The 17,798-nt window shown below is 37.3% G+C and overlaps 1 protein-coding gene across 2 annotated transcripts in view; it reads right to left on the bottom strand.

The window, feature by feature from the left end:
* The window catches only part of RNF128 (ring finger protein 128), a 100,206-nt gene that overhangs the window by 33,648 nt on the left and 48,760 nt on the right, over positions 1–17,798 (bottom strand). For both annotated transcript variants that reach the window (XM_032837086.1, XM_032837085.1), the window contains exon 2: positions 1,869–2,116. In XM_032837086.1, coding sequence (XP_032692977.1) covers positions 1,869–2,116 — 248 coding nt within the window. The remainder of the gene's footprint in view (positions 1–1,868; positions 2,117–17,798) is intronic.

Below are 17,798 nucleotides of genomic sequence, written 5' to 3'. Positions count from 1 at the left end.
GCCTGGGGAGGAACTTCTCAGTACATAAAAAAATGTATTCCTGCCCTCACTATATGATCAGCTGAATGCATTAAATCCTTGCTGAGCATTCTGGAGAAACAGCACCACGCTCTGTTGTGTTGAGAATACTTAAGAGGGGGAGGAGCTAGGAAATGATGGTGGCTTGGACCAGGGTGGAGGCAGTGGAAGTGGTGACAAGTAACTGGATTCTGGATATTTAATGAAGGCAGAACTAACAAGATTTGCTGATGAAGGTTACATGGGAAGTGAGAGGTAAAAGAGAAATAAAGGATAATTCCAAGATTTCTGGCCTGCGTCAAGAGACGTTCTTTTGAAAAGGGAAGCAATAATAGCATTTTTGTACATCCACAGTGACAGAAGACAGGGCAGAGGACATAGGATGGAGATACAGATGCACACAGATGAGTAGCTATCGCGGAAGCAAGGAGAAGTACTCTCCAGATCACTTCAACTTCCTCAGTGGACTGAGATCCAAACTACAAGCAGAGAGCAAAGTTGGGGGAGGTGCTGGAGGTTTAAGGAGAAAAGAATATTTATGATTAGTTACTTGCAAAAGTGGGGGCAGGGTAGCTAAGAATATATAGTATGATTGTTGGCAGCATTAAGGGCTCACTCAGAGTTTGTGGTCATAAATTTAAAGTGAGATCAGGGGGCGCCTGGGTGGCTCAGTGGTTAGGCCTCTGCCTTCAGCTCAGGTCATGATCTCAGGGTCCTGGGATTGAGTCCCGCATTGGGCTCTCTGCTCTGCAGGGAGCCTGCTTCCTCCTCTCTCTCTCTCTCTCTCTGCTTGCCTCTCTGCCCACTTGTGATCTCTGTCAAGTAAATAAAATCTTTAAAAAAAAAATAAAGTGAGATCAGTCTGTGCTGAGGTCAGTGTTTTTCTGCTACTTGAAAGTGCAGGCACAGAGCAGGGAGGAAGCAGGATTAAACCAGGGTTGGATTTTGACAGCAAGTGTAACAAACACAGAGAAGGGCCAAAGGAACTGAAGATGTATCCATGGGACATGGGAAATGAGGGTATCAAGGGAATGGGAGACAGTTTAAAAGTGCTAGGATCAATGGCACACAACCACAGGTAATTTCCTGGTTCAATGATGCTTCTGTGTTTTTGCTCTATTAATTCTGTACTTCGTGCCTATCTATACATCAGTTGTTAAAACATGATATGATAGAAATTATGAATATATGACTGGAGCCTGGCACTATATCATGCACCATCAGATCTTTAAAGCCAACTCCTCATGACATTCAGCCTAGTCTCTTCCCAGCCCTGATCCCACATGCAAATACATGCATGTACAGACACACACATACATGTAAAATAACAGTGGTGGTAACTGCAGTATTTTGTTATATGGGGTTTGGGTGAAGGTTTTCTCCCTTTTATTTTCTGATTTCTATATTTTCTATACTGAACATGGAATGCTTTGGTAATTTAGAAAAAAATTTAAAAGAACATATGTATTTACACCCATATATAATTAAATGCTGGCTGTGCTCTGTAATGAGATGTCAGAAGATTTAATTGAGCAGGATTAAGGCCATGGACAAATTACAGAAAATAAAACTTTTGAGAGGATGGAAGCTGGTATGCTTTAAAAACTATCACTTTTCATAAAACATGCATGGATCACTGTCTAGCAAGTGAAATACATTAAAATGCATGACTGAAATTACAATTAAAAGGGTATTTTTAGGGTTCCTGGCTGGCTCAGTCAAGAGAAGCATGTGAGTCTTGATCCTGGGGTTGTGAGTTTGAGCCCCATGTTGGGTGCAGAGATTACTTAAAAATAAAATCTTGTAAAAAAAAAAGTATTTTTAGATTGGAAGAAAGAACCACTACAAACCTGTTTCCTGCTTTGAGCTCTTGCATTCCGTAATCTTCGAGCAGAATAAAAGATAAAATAGCCCACAGTTGCTGCCGTAATAATAAAAAAGGACACAGAAACGAAGAAAATTGAATAGTGATTCACCCAAGGGCCATGTTTTTTCCCTACTTCAATGACCATTGTTACTTGTATGCCTCTTTGAATAGACTGTAGAATTTTTGTGCCTTTCAGATTGCCAATCATGATTGCAACAATGTCTCCTGCACCTGTAAAAGAAAAGAAATTCAGTTTTAGTTTTGGTAAGCATTCTGAGTATAAAAATCCAATTGCTAAAGTGATTTTACAGTATTCCCAGTGAGACATGGAAGGATACTCATTCACTCAATTAACGTTTATTAGGCACTTACTATGCATATGTTATAGGGGATATAAACATGCTGAGCCTTGGTTACTGATCCTAAGGAACTCAGAGTTTAGTAAGGAAGCTACGACATGTAACAAATACCTCCCCTCTCTTCAGGTTAACTACCTATAATTCAACAGTATTGAGTTTAGGGTCAAATTCACCTCTTACAAGAGGTCTTTCTTAAAGATAAATAGTCTCCCAGATGGTAGAAAAGAGGGTTTACATCCGAGGGAATCTGAGATTTGGGAAAGACAAATACTTAACTATATATTTTCCCATTTTATAAGGTGATAGACTGGCTCATGAGCTCACTACTAAAATGTATAAGAATTTACATTTCAGGAAGTAGTAATCTGAGATGTTTGAGCCCAAACATACTACACACACGCGCGCGCACGCACGCACACGTGAACACATACATGTGCCATTTTTCCATATCCTCTAAAGCAATATAAAATTTGTCCAAGGTACTCTAAGGTTTTGTACAGACCTAATCAGGTTAGCAATGAATAGAACATGTAAAATTAATAGTAATGTATGGTTCAACACCAATGAAAGTCAAGCCTGAAATTAGACTAATAGTCTAATAATCTAAATCTTAGTCTAGAGGCTTAATCTCTTTAACACCTTCCTCTCTACCCCCAACTATGTAAATCCTGTGAGAAAAGTAAAGGATAAACATTATCTTTCCTGGTGTTGTGAGAATGTCAGATTACTCATGCCATTCCAATGCTTATCAAGGTTTATATTCCTTCTAGTTTATACAACCTGAGACCAATAATCTTCAGCAAAAGAATAGAGCTCTTTGAATGTTTAGAGATTACCAACCAGAGAAACCTCCCACTGATACTAGGTTAAGGTACTAATCTTGGTTAATGATCAAACTCCAGTATGGAATAAACACAACCCTATACCCACCCACACGTGTGCAAGCTCGTGGGCACAGGACTCTAAAAGGCTTTATCTCTTTAACTAGATTTAACTACCCACACGTGTGCAAGCTCGTGGGCACAGGACTCTAAAAGGCTTTATCTCTTTAACTAGATTTAACTACGTCATTTTTTTCAATTTGTAAGGTAAGAGACTTTAGAATTTAAATACAAAAGTTTACTACTAAAACAATATTCATACTTTCCATGATCAAATTAAGAGTACAAACCTAAGATGGCAAGGTACATGGCAGAATTACTACCCAAGTAATCCCTTAAGTTTATGGTTCCTGGTGGCCAAAGTCTTCAAAAGATCAAGATGATCTTACTTGAAGTTACTAATTAAAAGAACAGATTCATAGGGTATTATTACAGATCCTTAAAGTTCTAAAGACACTTTTAAAAATATATGATAGCCATTAAGTTAAAACCTTTTACAACTTCACTAATTTGCTGATACTCAGTTTGGTAGACACTGATGACTTACTCTCATTTACATGAAGAAAATCTTGAAAGCAAGGGGAAGTGGAGGAGTCTGGGATGCCTTTTGATGTATTTTTCTCCTCTATTAACATATGACCCAAATATCCCTTACAGATCTAGAGAATTGGCTATTTTGCAAGAGAGCAGCTCATTTTTCTATTTATTTGGGAGTTTTACATTTCTAGCTTTGGCACTAAAAGCACAGATATTATTTCAATTCTCTTTTGTCATTATTTGTCTTTTCTCTACAAGCCACCTGTCAGGAAAAGTTTTGGTTACGAAGATTATTTAACCCAGCATTTATTTCTAATAGTGCAACCTGTATAATCCTTGAAAGCAGAGATAATTCAGGAAAATTTCTGGTTATAAAGATTATTCAACCCAGCATGCATTTCTAATAGTGTAACCTGTATAATCTTTGAAAGTAGAGATAATTCTAAAACTCAAGCTTTAGAATATAATTTTAAAGATTTCTTTTTAAATCACAGATGTGTCCTAAACTTTTTGACTAATAGCAATAAGTTTTCATTCTTTTGGAAGATATGAGGTGGGTGGCAGGGGTGGATGCTAAGGAACATACAGACCATTGTGGTCAGATGGAGATTAAAAAACAAGGACGGTCAAGAAATGTACTTTGACCACACATAGGGAACAATGCTGTGCTTTAATTGCCCCAAATTCACATATGCTATATATAGTCCAACTATCTATTGAATCAGTTTTCTAATCATATACAAGACCTATTTTGAAACATTCTTACACATCTCCTCCGCCCTACACCTTTGCAACTATTTAAAAATTGCTTCCTCCTTCCCTTCCCAATCACAACCCTCTGTTAATGGTATCAGAGCCCTCTGGTCATCTGGTATGAATTCTCAGAATCCTGTCTGAATACTCACTGCTAACCTAAGCAGTCATGTAGATGTGATTTCCTTGGTGTATTATCAGATCCTTCCTTCCATTCCTGCTGCCTACTTAATATACGTCCTCATAATTTCCTTGCCTGAACTCCTTCAGTAATCTCCTAACTTATCACTCTATATCCAATATTTCCCTGTCCTTTAAAGTTTCATCAGAGTTTACCTTCCTGGTTGACTTCTGCCATCACTTGCTTGCATCATGACTCTCTTCTGGCTCTAAAGTCTCTCCTGACCCTTTGGCCTAGCATTGAAAGCCTTTTATGAGGGTCCCATACTGGTCCCAACTGATCTTTTCAGTTTGATATATCTCCACTACAACCCCATCTCATGAACACTCACATCTAGGCACATGGTATTGGCTACTGTCATTCACTTTTTATAATTCTCCTTTTTGTTCTTTCTGTTCCCTAAGACTAAAATTTCCTACATCTGCTGACACTCCCCCCTCCTTCTCTGCCTGTGCATTACTCAAATCCCAGCTCAAATGCTGCCTCCTATAATCTTTTCCCAAGTTCCAAGAGAGAACATAAATGTTCCCTCTTTGTTCCCTTGTCACTTGGTTTTTAACCTTTATCTAGTACTTCATTTTGCTTTGCGTTTCAGTTGGCATGTTGTAGTCCTTCTCTAAATTAATAGCGTTTTAAGGACAGAGACTGTCTTTTAATGAACTACAGTAATGCCTTCCTTTAACTGGTATTGTCAGGGAATTGGGTATCCTCTAAAAGTAAAACTTCCAAGTAACAAAAAGTTTTACACAAATAATTTTTACAACATTTAAAAAAGTAATCTATACTGTCCTATTTTCCTAACTAGGATATACTGATTATGATTTATTATTGAGAGTGGATCATCTTTGTGAGTCATTATTTTATATGGTACTGGTAAGCTTATTTGTCCCCAAACTGTTAAAATTTTTCACCAAAGTCAGATTTTTGGAGCTAGAATGGACCTTAGAAGTCATCCAGTCTGACTCATTTTTGAGTTCTCATTTGGGTAATTTCTTTTTTGGTGGGGGGGGGTAGGTTCTCACTAACAGCGTCTCTCTCTCTTCCTAATTTTATATTTTCAATCTGCTTTCAACTCTGAAAAGTCAATGAAGCTTTGGTCTAAGGGAAAAGTAAAACAGGCTTCCAAAGAGAGCTGAAGGGATTCAGTTGCAAGTACCCTGATATTTATATTGGTTGCTCAGTGACATTTTTGTTTGCTTCCTGAATCCTGGCTATGCTCTGGATAATTGAGGTTGCCAGATAAGATTTAACTATAAACTAAACCCTGTCTTAAGTGCTTTACATGCATTAACATATTTAATCCTCATATCCACCCTATAAGGCAAGCATAGCTATTATCTCATTAAAGATAAGATCGACTAACTTGCCTAGGATAACACAAGCTAATAAGTACAGAATTGGTATCTGAACCCAGGCAGTTTGGCTCCAGTGTCTCTTCACCACCTTTCTACGTCACAGTGAAACCTAAAGCTATTATTCTACTGTAAAAATGAAAATCAGATACATTCAGAATGGGGGCATTGTGGCAAATATTTAACAAGGAGGAAGCCTTGATTTGTAGTGCGTGCCAATTTCCATGGTGTAAATAATTCCTCCTTGGCTATATGAGTGCACAGTTGGGAAAATATGGGTAAAATTACCTTTTTTTTTTTTTTTGAAGATTCATTTATTTTGAGAGAGAGAAAGCTTACATGAGCCAGGTGGGGCAGAGGGAGAGGGGAAACAGACTCCCTGCTGAGCACAGAGCCTGAAAGGGCCTCAGATCTCAGGACCCTGATATCATAACCTGAGGCGAAAGCCAAGAGTCAGATGCTAAACCAACTGAGTCACCCAGGGGTCCCTGGGTACAGTTATCTTGATAGCATTCACTTAATTCAGTCAGGAATCCTTGAACTTGCTACTTAAAAATCATTAACAACACCATTTAGCTCAAGGTTTGTTTGTTTTTACATTTTCACTCTGCTACCTAAAATATTTTGGGAGAAGGGACAGATTAAGAATAGGTAACAATTAAGCCGAAGGAAGAAATACTCCAATTTCAAATGTTCGACAGTGAATAATGGTTTCTGCCTATGACTATCTTGGGAACAAAGATAATAAAATAAACTGTAGCAACTCTTATACTCTTACAGAATATCATTCAATTAAAATGTTAATATAAATAAAGTGTGTCGATCCTTGGCACTACTGGTCAAAGACACTTTCCAGTTATTATTCATAATATATAGAAATTTGATCTAAGCTTCTGCTGGTGGCCAAGCCCTTTCATTTCTTTCAAAAACGCTGATGATATTATGGTTTTGGCCTACTCTTACTTATTTGTGAACACAGAAAAATTCAATGAACAAATATTTCTCAAGTATAAACTATGTATTAAGTTCTGTGCTTCTGGACCTTCCCCCCACATTTAAATACTAATGTGTCAAAATATAAAATAAATTCTAAAATTTTACAATATATGAATTATTCTAAGTATAATGACGGCACACTTATAGCACTGTGGCCTTCAAACACAAATTACAAGGGGGTGTGGTATGCTGTTCTAGTTTCTCTTTCAACGTGTATTCCACTTTTAATATTAGAAAAGAATATTTGCAGTGAATGACTTACAAGATTAGCAAAGGACTATTGAAAGCCAAAGTAGCTCTTCCCAAACTAAGCTCATATTCAATGCTGCCCAACATCTTGATAATATAGTGAGGTCAGCACTTCTGAGTCCACTTATACATAGGATGAATAAGATCTAGGTGTGAAGAATTCCAACATGATTCTCCAACAAACATTTCCTCCATTAGAAAATCCGGAACCAATTCATTCATGTGGACTTCTGAGTATTCATTTTGTTCACCAGTAGCTTTCAAAAGCTCAGTTTCCCCCCCTATAGCAATTAGGGTAGGTCAACATATTTCAACTTTGGTCTACTAGGGAAGGTCAGTGTATTTCACAGAGGAACACTGAAGGTCCTAAGACCAAGGCATCCTAAGAGGATTTTTTTTAAACTAATAAAAAAAATTATGTAAACTTTTTAGCCTGACTAGCTTATCTTCCTTCAAATTCCTGTTTTGTGACTTTTTTGCCCCCTTTTGATTATTGCCAGCTACAGATGAACCGAATTTAGCTTTCTTCACATCAACTCTCTTGATGAAAAAAAAAAAAAATAGTTCTACCATTGCACCTCAACAGACATACAAATGATTTCTCAGAGGTATTGGAAATATAGCTCTGTGGTTCACTGGAATCAAATAGGTATTGCACACCTCATTAAATATGTCCTTATGCTCTTAACTAGCCTTTTAGTTAAATTCTGATCTGTTGCAGGATATGAAACAGGCATTAGTACAGATTAGCTGTTGAGTAAAGCAATGGTTCTTAACATTCTGTATTGTTAACAAATTACCTTTTTGGGGGAGGCATGGTGACAGTGAAAAAGACTAAAATCACCTTTTATTATCATTCTTTTTTAATTTTTAAATTTTATTCATTTATTGATCGGGGGCAGGGTGGCCACAAACCGGGGGAGCAGCAGGCAGAGGGAGAAGCAGGCTCTCTGCTGAGCAGGGAGCCCAATGGGGGACTATAATCATTCTTTTTAAGCACCCCCCCAAAATGATGCTGAGGTGGAAAACCATGCATAGTATGGCAAGTTGCCTTTCTTTCTGCCCTGAACCCACAGATACTTCTGCTATAAGTTTTGAAAACAATACCACCTTATGGAATAGTCTCAGATTTGATACAGCACCAAAAAATCTCTGGCACAGGGGAGTCCTCAGAAAACAGCATATTAAAGACACTAGGGAATTAGAAGCAACACTATTCAAAGGTCACATTTGCATAAGTTGTAGATGACAGGTCATGTTCACAGGTAAACAATTCTTAGAATTATTTTTTAAAAACCTAGTCCTGTCTGGACTATTCGGATTTTCATTAGGGTATGTTTAGCATATTGTTAAGAACCAGAGGGTTAGATTCGCATTTCTCTAAGTTTTTAGTCTCAGGACTCCTTTATACTATTTAAAGTTATTGAGGAATCCAAAGAACAGCTGCTTATGTGCATTATTTCTATGTACAGTTACCATATTAGAAATTAACACTGGGAAATTTTTTTTTAAGATTTTATTTATTTATTCAACAGAGAAAGAGAGAGATCACAAGTAGACAGAGAAGCAGGCTCCCTGCTGTGCAGAGAGCCTGATGTGGGGCTTGATCCCAGGACCCTGAGATCACGACCTGAGCTGAAGGTAGAGGCCTAACCCACTAAGCCACCCAGGCACCCCAACACTGGGAAATTTTTTTAACACTGGAAAAATTTTTAAATATTTATGCATTCATTTAAAATCACAGTCGTAAATAGATGTTAATGTGATAGACTTTTTAAAAACGATTTTATTTATTTGAGAGAGAGGTGCCCCTGAAGTAACTTTTCTTTAAACAGCTCATTTTTATCTTAGAAGTACTACTGACAAACAGATGATTAAGACTTGGGTATTTGGACGACCTTCTCTAAAAATGGAATGAAGTGAGCCTGTCATTTCAAGGAAAAAAAAAAATTACAGCATTTGTTGCTAATGGTAAAATGTAAGTGTTCAAGCAAAAATTAGAACTTGGGAAAACTTTTATGCACCACATGAACTTGACAACTTCCTTCCTATTACTTAGACTTTTCTGATGAGATCAGTGGTGATATTAAATAACCATGATTTTTTGATATAGCATAATCTTGAATCACTGTAAGATCCGCGTAACTCAGTGAGCCAGTACTTTCTAAATGACCAATGTATGGTATTACAAAAACATGCATGGAAAAATAATCCATTTGATATGTAAGTTAGATCCATGCATTTTCATTTAGTACAAAGAGTTCATGGATACAGTTTCAAATTCTACCTTGCACCTAACCTTTAAGAAACTGCTACTTGTTGAGTTTTGGTGCAGTACCAAAGAAGATGTCTACAATTATTTCAAAATGTTGTTAAGTGCTATAAATACCATTTTTAAAATTACAAATCTGCATGAGATTTACTTCATATACCTAAACCAGAAGAACAAATCACAATAGATCTAATGCAGATACGAAGATCCAGCTGTCTTCTATTAAGTCTGACATTAAAGAGGTTTGCACAAATGACAATACCACTCTTCTTACTACTGATTATTTTAAGTAATTTTAAAATATTACTAAATATTTTGAATTAAAACAGCTCAGTTGGTTAGGCATCTGCTTTCAGCTCAGTCATGATCTTGGGGGTCCTGGGATTGAGCCCAGATTCAGGCTGCCTGCTCAGCGGGGAGCCTGCTTTTCCCTCTGCCCCTCCCCCTGCTTGTGCTCACTCTCACACACATAAATAAATTTTTAAAATCTTAAAAAAAAAAAAAGAAAGGCTACTTCAGCTCACAACTCAGTCATATAAGTGCTTTTCCTTCAGACAACCCTCACACTTTGGTATGCTGTAGAAGTGTTTTATGCCTACCTCCCATTTCATTATACAGAATATTCAAAAAAAGTTGTGCATGACAGGACAGAGATTTAATAAATTATGCTTATTGATTCATCAAGGGCATTCCTAGGTGAAACTGGACTTTTGTTTTTATTATAAATGCATATAGATACAGTATACAATACAGCTTGGTGCCTCTGTCTTAATTTCTGCTAAGGAGCCAGCAGTATTTTCCCACTATTGCTTTTATACCACCTGTGTAATAAACATCAACACAGTGAATATGGCAAATTATGTCTATGTGTTATTATGAAAACAGTTTTCAATTCATGGACCCCTGAAAGAGTCTAAGGGACCAGTAGTCCCCAGATTTTTAAAACTGTTGGGCTAGATTAATGATACTAAAACTTTAATATGCATGACGATTACTTTGAGAAACTTGTTAAAACACTGAATTCCCTGGACCCCATTCCCTGATTCAGTCCGTCTGAGGCCAGAATCAGAAATCTGTAGTTTAACAAGTTCTCAGGGTTCTTTTGCTGCATGTGGTCTGTGGCTCATACTTTCAGAAATACTGGGCTGGAGTTTGATTAATTACAAAATTACAGTTTGATGTTATGGTCAAGGAATTTCAAGATAGTGGCTCTCTCTGGCCAGATCAACACTAATCCTTCACTCTGCATAGTAAAACTCTGCCAATAGAATTATTTTGTTTTTATCACTAAGTACTTCATACAGAGACGTTTGAAACTTAATAGCCACATCAGAAACAGGCCCATTTCTTTCCTGCTAGAATACATCTCTGTTGCCTCTCCAATTTTTTCTTACCTAAATGTCTATAACAACTTCCTAACTGGTCTTCAAGCCACCAATATTAGCCTCCAATTCATTCTTCCACAGCTACCAGATAAATTTTTCTAAAGGGTAAAAATGTTCATATTATTTCTTTGCTAAGTGCCCTTAAAAGAGCTCTATTTCACCTACAGAATAAAGTTCAACCTCCTTTTATAAGATCCCGACCCATCTGGGTTTGAAATTCAGCTTTTACACTGCCTAGTGCATATTTCCCTTGAAGTTATCTGGTTTTGGGGGGGTGTTTTTGTTTTTGTTTTTGCTAACTCTGAACTCCTTTAGGTTAGGGACTGGGTCTTTCATCACTGTTATCTACAACACCTAGCAGAGTGCCTGGCACATAATATACATCAAATAAGTGTTTGATAAATGTCATTTTAAGTATGCTATACATAGTGATAATCTGAATCTTGATTCAATCTGAAAACAAATTTATCCTTAAAGATAACTGCAGTGAACAGAGTCTAAGGTGCGCCTTCTCCCTACAGTCAAAGACGGCATATCTTGATAAGGCATCTCTGCCTGCAGCAAGGACATATTAATATACACAGACAAAAAGTTAAAACACCAGGGCACCTGGGTGGCTCAGTGGGTTAAAGCCTAGGTCTTTAGCTCAGGTTTATGATCCCAGGGTCCTGGGACTGATCCCCACATCAGGCTCTCTGCTCAGCAGGGAGCCTGCTTCCCCCCCACACACACACACTCTGACTGCTTGTTTGACTACTTGTGATCTCTGTCAAATAAATAAAATCTTGAAAAAAAAAGTTAAAACACTAATTCTACTTTATAGACTTTGGGTTTTATGTGACGCCTACTGCCACAGTGCCGATCCCACTGAAATCACCATACTGCCAGAGCAGCAATAATGGTGACAATAATCCCTCTCCAACCTGGGGCCTGACCATACCTCAGTTTCCCATCTACATTCAGGAGCTAGGACAGATGACGTTTCATTCTCCAGCTCAAGTTAGAACCCAGTCATCCTGGCTCACTGGGAGACTGGTAATTTAGCCACTTAGGAGGGGGTTAAGAGGACATAAAACAGAAGTCTTGAAACAGCTGGAAGAGGTTTATTGTCTATACAACCTTAAATTTGTGCTGATATGAAGTAGAAGAAAATAATAAGATAATGCTATTGCAAGGCTATGCAGAAATTGCAGTATATGATGTTATCTCATTAATAGGGTATTCTGTAATTGTATTAAAATTTTATGCTGAAGTTCTATTGTCATAGTTTTTGTTTGGGGGTAGTAAGGTTTCTAGAAAGCAAATTCAACATTTGTTTTTGCTATTTATTAATGTTTTCTGGAGGAAGGTTAGTTGGTAAACTCTACAGCATCAATGTATTTGTTCAATCCTTTGGGATAATAAATTGTACAATATCCAAAGCTGTTCAGAATCTGATAAGAATATGTGATGGTGCAAGGTGAAGCAACTACTGACTAGCAACATATATACCACAGGTTAAAAACAGAAAGATATTTGTTGGGCAGTAAAAAAGGGCAAACAAGAGATTTAGGGGTTTCAGGCAAAGGAAACTTATACAAAGGGGCGTAAGAAATTATGGTGATTGTTCGTTCTTGTATTAATCAGTTCTGTTTCCCTATAACATGAGACCTCAGGAAGGAGAATTCCAGCAAATAAACTGTTGCTGTATCCACAGGAAAAATACGAGCACAAAACCAAACCACAGCCTAGATTTCCAGTGAAACTGGGACATGGTCTTCGCAACTTGCCACTTTACTCTCAACCCTTCAGACCAGGCGACATTTGCACATTCGAATGTATGGAAGGGACATGCACTCTGTGCCTTACATACTCCCCAACTCTAGGGAGTGCCATTTTTGTGTAGATCTAAAAGCCCCATCTAAACTGATGCTTTAATGTGAGGCTAAAATATCATTGGTCAAAAAAATGCAATAAGAGCTGAAAAGGGGAGTTCCCTGGAAGGAAAGGACCACATCGTTGTTTATCTTTAGCTACTCCCTGTTCACTCTTCTACCACAATATCCAGTACAGTGCTTGTCATATAGGGCATTAAAAATTGTGTTTAAACGGGAACTCCTTTTTGCATACATTCTCTTCAGGTACACTTTGTGATAGGGGAATTACATTGGAAATTTTATTAATCATTAAAATTAGGAAGAGCATTGTGTTTAGAGATCCAGTACTCATTGTGACCTGGCCATAAGAACCAAAGGGTACAAAAGTCACAGATGTCCCATCAGTATTCTATTAGGTCTCTAGATTAGAGAAAAAGAGAATTTGATATGCCCCTGTAGGAATTTTGGCATTATTCCATATAAAAATTCATAAATAAGGACACTCTACTAATTGAGAAGATTAAATTTCCTCCTCTATGAAGTATTACAAAAGCTAACTTTTGTACTAAGGTCCAGACACTAAATATAAAAACAAAGATAAACCAGTCTCACTTATGTTTTTATATTTTCACAGTAAATTGTTTCTGAAAGTCAGTAAGGAAAATAAGCCTGGCCTGTAGAGAATTATACCTGGAAGTCACATTAACTTGATATAAAAGGTACCACATTAATATAAAGAAATATAACTAAGATGTTTGTCATCACAGTTGAAAACACGCTGTTCTTATCAGAGTGAGATAACTAGTTTATTCACTCCTTGACACTGACAAAACTTAGATACAGTTAAAATCTGAGGCCAGTCTAATAAAATAAGGGAAGAGGAGAGAAGCAAGGAGGGGTTATCAAATGCATGGAGATATCATGTTTTCCAAATTCTATTTCAAGTCGTAAGTGTTTTAAGAGAAAAGGGGTTCTAGAGATCAGTGAGTTTAGAAAATAACCCAGGGAACAAAGTTGAGCAGTGCTTCTTTAGCATATCAGAGGCTCTGAGAAGCCATGCAGTGATCTCCATTGCCAATCTCGAAAAATAAAGTGCTACAGGTTAGGGTGAGGAGGTTGTTAGTATCCTGTGAAGAACCTGGATGTGTAGTACTTCATGCTTTATATGTTTTCTGATTTATCCCTCACATTAGCCCTACGAGGTAGGTACGATTATCACCTCCCATTCTGTAGATGAAAAAAACTGAGTCTTAAAGAGGTTAATCTGGCCAAGGTTATAAAGCTATTACATGACAGAGCTGCGATTCAAATCAAAATCCATCTGATTCCTAAGTCCCCTCTCTTTGTCACTGCGTCATCAAAAGCTCCATAGCCATTGCTATCGTTACAGCTTAACATCCTGATTTTAAGGAGTTGTTGCTGCTTAAAATGGAAATGCACAGCGAGAAGAACAAGATAGTTGTTTCAGCTTCTTGATTATGTGATTTCTTCCTCCATTTCTCAAAAACTTCCCAGAAAAATGGCAATTTGGATGTCATGGGGTTCCCCTCCCCACTTTTACATATAAAACAACTACATATCTCAAAATGTGGTAGTGAAGAGCTACAATAACCAAAGGAGAAATGCTACGTTTAGTAATAAAACTGTTAGCAAAAGGGGGCGCCTGGGTGGCTCAGTGGATTAAAGCCTCTGCCTTTGGCTCAGGTCATGATCCCAGAGTCCTGAGAGTCCTGGGATCGAGCCCTGCATCGGGCTCTCTGCTCAGCAGGGAGCCTGCTTCCCTTCCTCTGCCTGCCTCTCTGCCTACTTGTGATCTCTGTCAAGTAAATAAATAAAATCTTAAAAAAAATTGTTAGCAAAAGGTTCAAGAGAACTAACATTTGCTAAACATCCACTCCATGTCAAGCACTTTATTTTTTTTTTAAGATTTTATTTATTTAAGAAAGTGAGTGAGCAAGAGCATGAGTGGGGGAGCTGGGTTGGGCAGAGGGAGAGGGAGAAGCAGACTGCCCCATGAGCAAGGAGCCCAAATGGGGCTGGTTCCCAGACCCTGGGATCATGACATGAACTGAAGGCAGATGCTTAACCAACTGACCCACCCAAGAGTCCCATCGAACTCTTTATTTACAAAATCACAGAAACTGGGTATTGCTATTCCACTTTTTATGAACAAGATCAATGAAGTCCAGGTTCACAACCTGCCCAAGATCACATATTTATTAATTGGTAGAACTGGAATTCAAGCTCAATAGTCTGACCCAAGGACACCCATTCTTCCACTGTAATATGCTACCTTTCAATTTCAAATAGAACACATTCATTCTTGGTATACTAGATTGAAATAAAAAACAGAGCAATCATGTAGCTTTCCTTAACATCGAAGAATAATCTGTTGGTCTTTAATTACATTACTTAAGGTAAGTCAACAGCCTCTTCTTCATCAATTCATTGAAAAGGCATCAGTCAAATAAGAATGGCAAAAGGGTTGGGGGCTGGCTAGGGTAAGGGAGGTGACTGGTGGGCTGGCACTAGCCAGTTTCAGTCTCTCTTAAATATTCTGTACTCTTGCCAGAGTGAAATGATGGTGGCGGAAAGCAAGACTTTGAAATACCACTAAACTCAAAGTATTTGGGACAATGTTAAATATAGGTTGCTCACAGATGTTTTAATGAAGACCTCACTCAATTTAATCACAGTTTTCTAGCATTCATCTAAGTGATTGCTGAGATCCTCTAAAATGGAAAAGATGTACCAACTTGAAAATATATTAATGGCTAACTAGGTTACAAATCGTAGTTATATTCTCAAAACTTTCAGGAACATTACAAAAGCTATTAAAATAAGCCAACTTCTGAGATCACCATAGGTTAGACCACAGGTTAGGAAAACAAAACGCAGAATCCTTAAGGTGAAACACCTGGAAAAGGGAAGGTAGAGCTAGAATCGACACTGCAAAGAAAATAAGCAGAAAAAATTCTAAACCAGCATGATCAGGACAAATATAATAAACTATATCTCACCAGGCTATCATTATGAACAAAAGTAACACAAGAAAGTCTAATGGGTTGTATTCAAAAGTTCATTTGTAAGTCAGTTGTTGGGAAGTAGAGGCAACACATTATCCCGTAGCAATGTTGCTAAACAGTGTGTGGGTTCCCAAATGAGCCCACAAATGATTGCTTGTGAAAGACTTTGAGGATTAAAAACTGCAAAGAAAATATGAACTATTATTTAACCCATACTTGTAATAAAACTTTGCAGGAAACAGTATCACTGGAATACCTAAAGTATAACCAACAAAGGCATTTCAAATTTATCTTAAATATTGGGACATAAGAAAATACGTATTTAATCAGGGGGATTACATGGCTCAGGAGAGGTTTTTGTGGAGATTGTAGGAGTGAGTTATGGACAACATTCAAGGTTGTTAGATATGAGAGCAGTGATTTGTTATGATGTTCAATTTCACTTCAAAAGAAGTGGAACCACACAGAAGGAAGCTCGTATTTTTTAAAAAAGATTTATTTATTTGAGAGAGAAAAAGAGTGTGAGCTGGGGGAGGGGCAGAGGGAAAGAGAGAATATCAAGCAGACTCCCCACTAAGCATGGAGCCCAACTGGGGCTGATCTCAGGACCCCGAGATCATCACTTAAGCAGAAATAAAGAATCAGATGCTTAATGGACAGCCACCCAGGCACCCTGGAAGCTCAGAATTTTTAAAAAAGAAGACAGGGCTCCAAGAGTGTGCGAGGGTGTGTATGTGTGTAAGATTATCTAAGGTAGAATTAATCAAGCTATGAAAAGCAGGGGAAGAGAGTGGAAAAGTAGGATACAAAATCTGTCCAGTGGACTATCACTTCAAGGGAAATGCTAATTTTTAAAAACAAGTAATTCAGTTTTAATGATGTCGTAAATATCTTTTTTTAAACAATTTTTTAAGGACTTTGTTTATTTGAGACAGAGAGATAGAGAAAGCATGAGCAGGGGGAAAGACAGAGGAGAGGGAAAAGAAGATTCCCTGCTGAGCCAGGAGCCCAAAGTGGGGCTCAATCCCAAGACTATGGGATTATGACCTGAGCCGAAGGCAGACAGATGCTTAACCATCTGAGCCACTCAGGCGCCCTTAAATATCATCTTGATTGAGATTGTATGTTTGGCATATCATTAATAAAATGTAAAATAACAACACTACGATTCTCCTCTGCACGTACTCTAGCAAATTCTCTTTTCTTGAATGACAAAAACCACTGTCATCAGATGAACCCAGTGTGTCATAGGTGAAAACTGCCAATGTATTGGATTCTTCAAACAAACCTGTTAAACTTAATAGTATTCTTAAAAGTACGGAAAAGAACAGATATTGAAGGGGGCCAGTGAGGGAAAACAGGCTTCTTATGGGAAAGAAACAAAAATAAGATGAGAGGTGTGTATATGTATTGTGGGGGGTGAGAAAAAATATATAAATAGTGATACAAAGGGTAAAGAGAAACAGTTCATATTAAAATAGGAGAACGTCTTTAAAATTCTTTAGTGTTCAAGGTTATTTTACACATAAAGAAACCAATTAGTGTTAATAAGAAAGGACCACATTAACAATGATACAGGTTAGATATATTCAAAATGTCAAAGCAATTCTTTAAATTCTCATAATAGCCTGTAAGTCATTTCTATTATCAGAAATGATTTGTTCCTATTGTTGCTACAGTCACATTATTAATGCTTTCCTTAGGATTTATCAATGCTAAAGGAATATTTTGGGTTTTTAAAGAATAACTGATTTTTCTGATTATAAGTATAAAATATATTCAGTATATATATATATATATATATATATATGAAATTCAGAAAATACAGAAAAACATAATGAAAAAGAACAATAATCGCCCATAATTCCACCAATCAGAAATAGCCAAGGTTAACATTTTGGTGTATTTTCTCTTTAAAAGTAAGACTTTTTAGTTGAAGGCAGAATTTCACTAAGCTACTTCACAGTTCATCTGAAAAGATAATGACTGGTATCGAAACACACACACATCAACAAGTGAGTTCTAAACCATCTTCTTTTAAAAAAATCCCAAAATAAATAGGGTTA

The sequence above is a fragment of the Lontra canadensis genome, unplaced genomic scaffold (genome assembly GCF_010015895.1).
Source record: "Lontra canadensis isolate GAN:19392208 unplaced genomic scaffold, GSC_riverotter_1.0 scaffold96, whole genome shotgun sequence".
Lineage (NCBI taxonomy): Eukaryota > Metazoa > Chordata > Mammalia > Carnivora > Mustelidae > Lontra > Lontra canadensis.
This window is presented reverse-complemented; position numbering and strand designations above follow the sequence as displayed.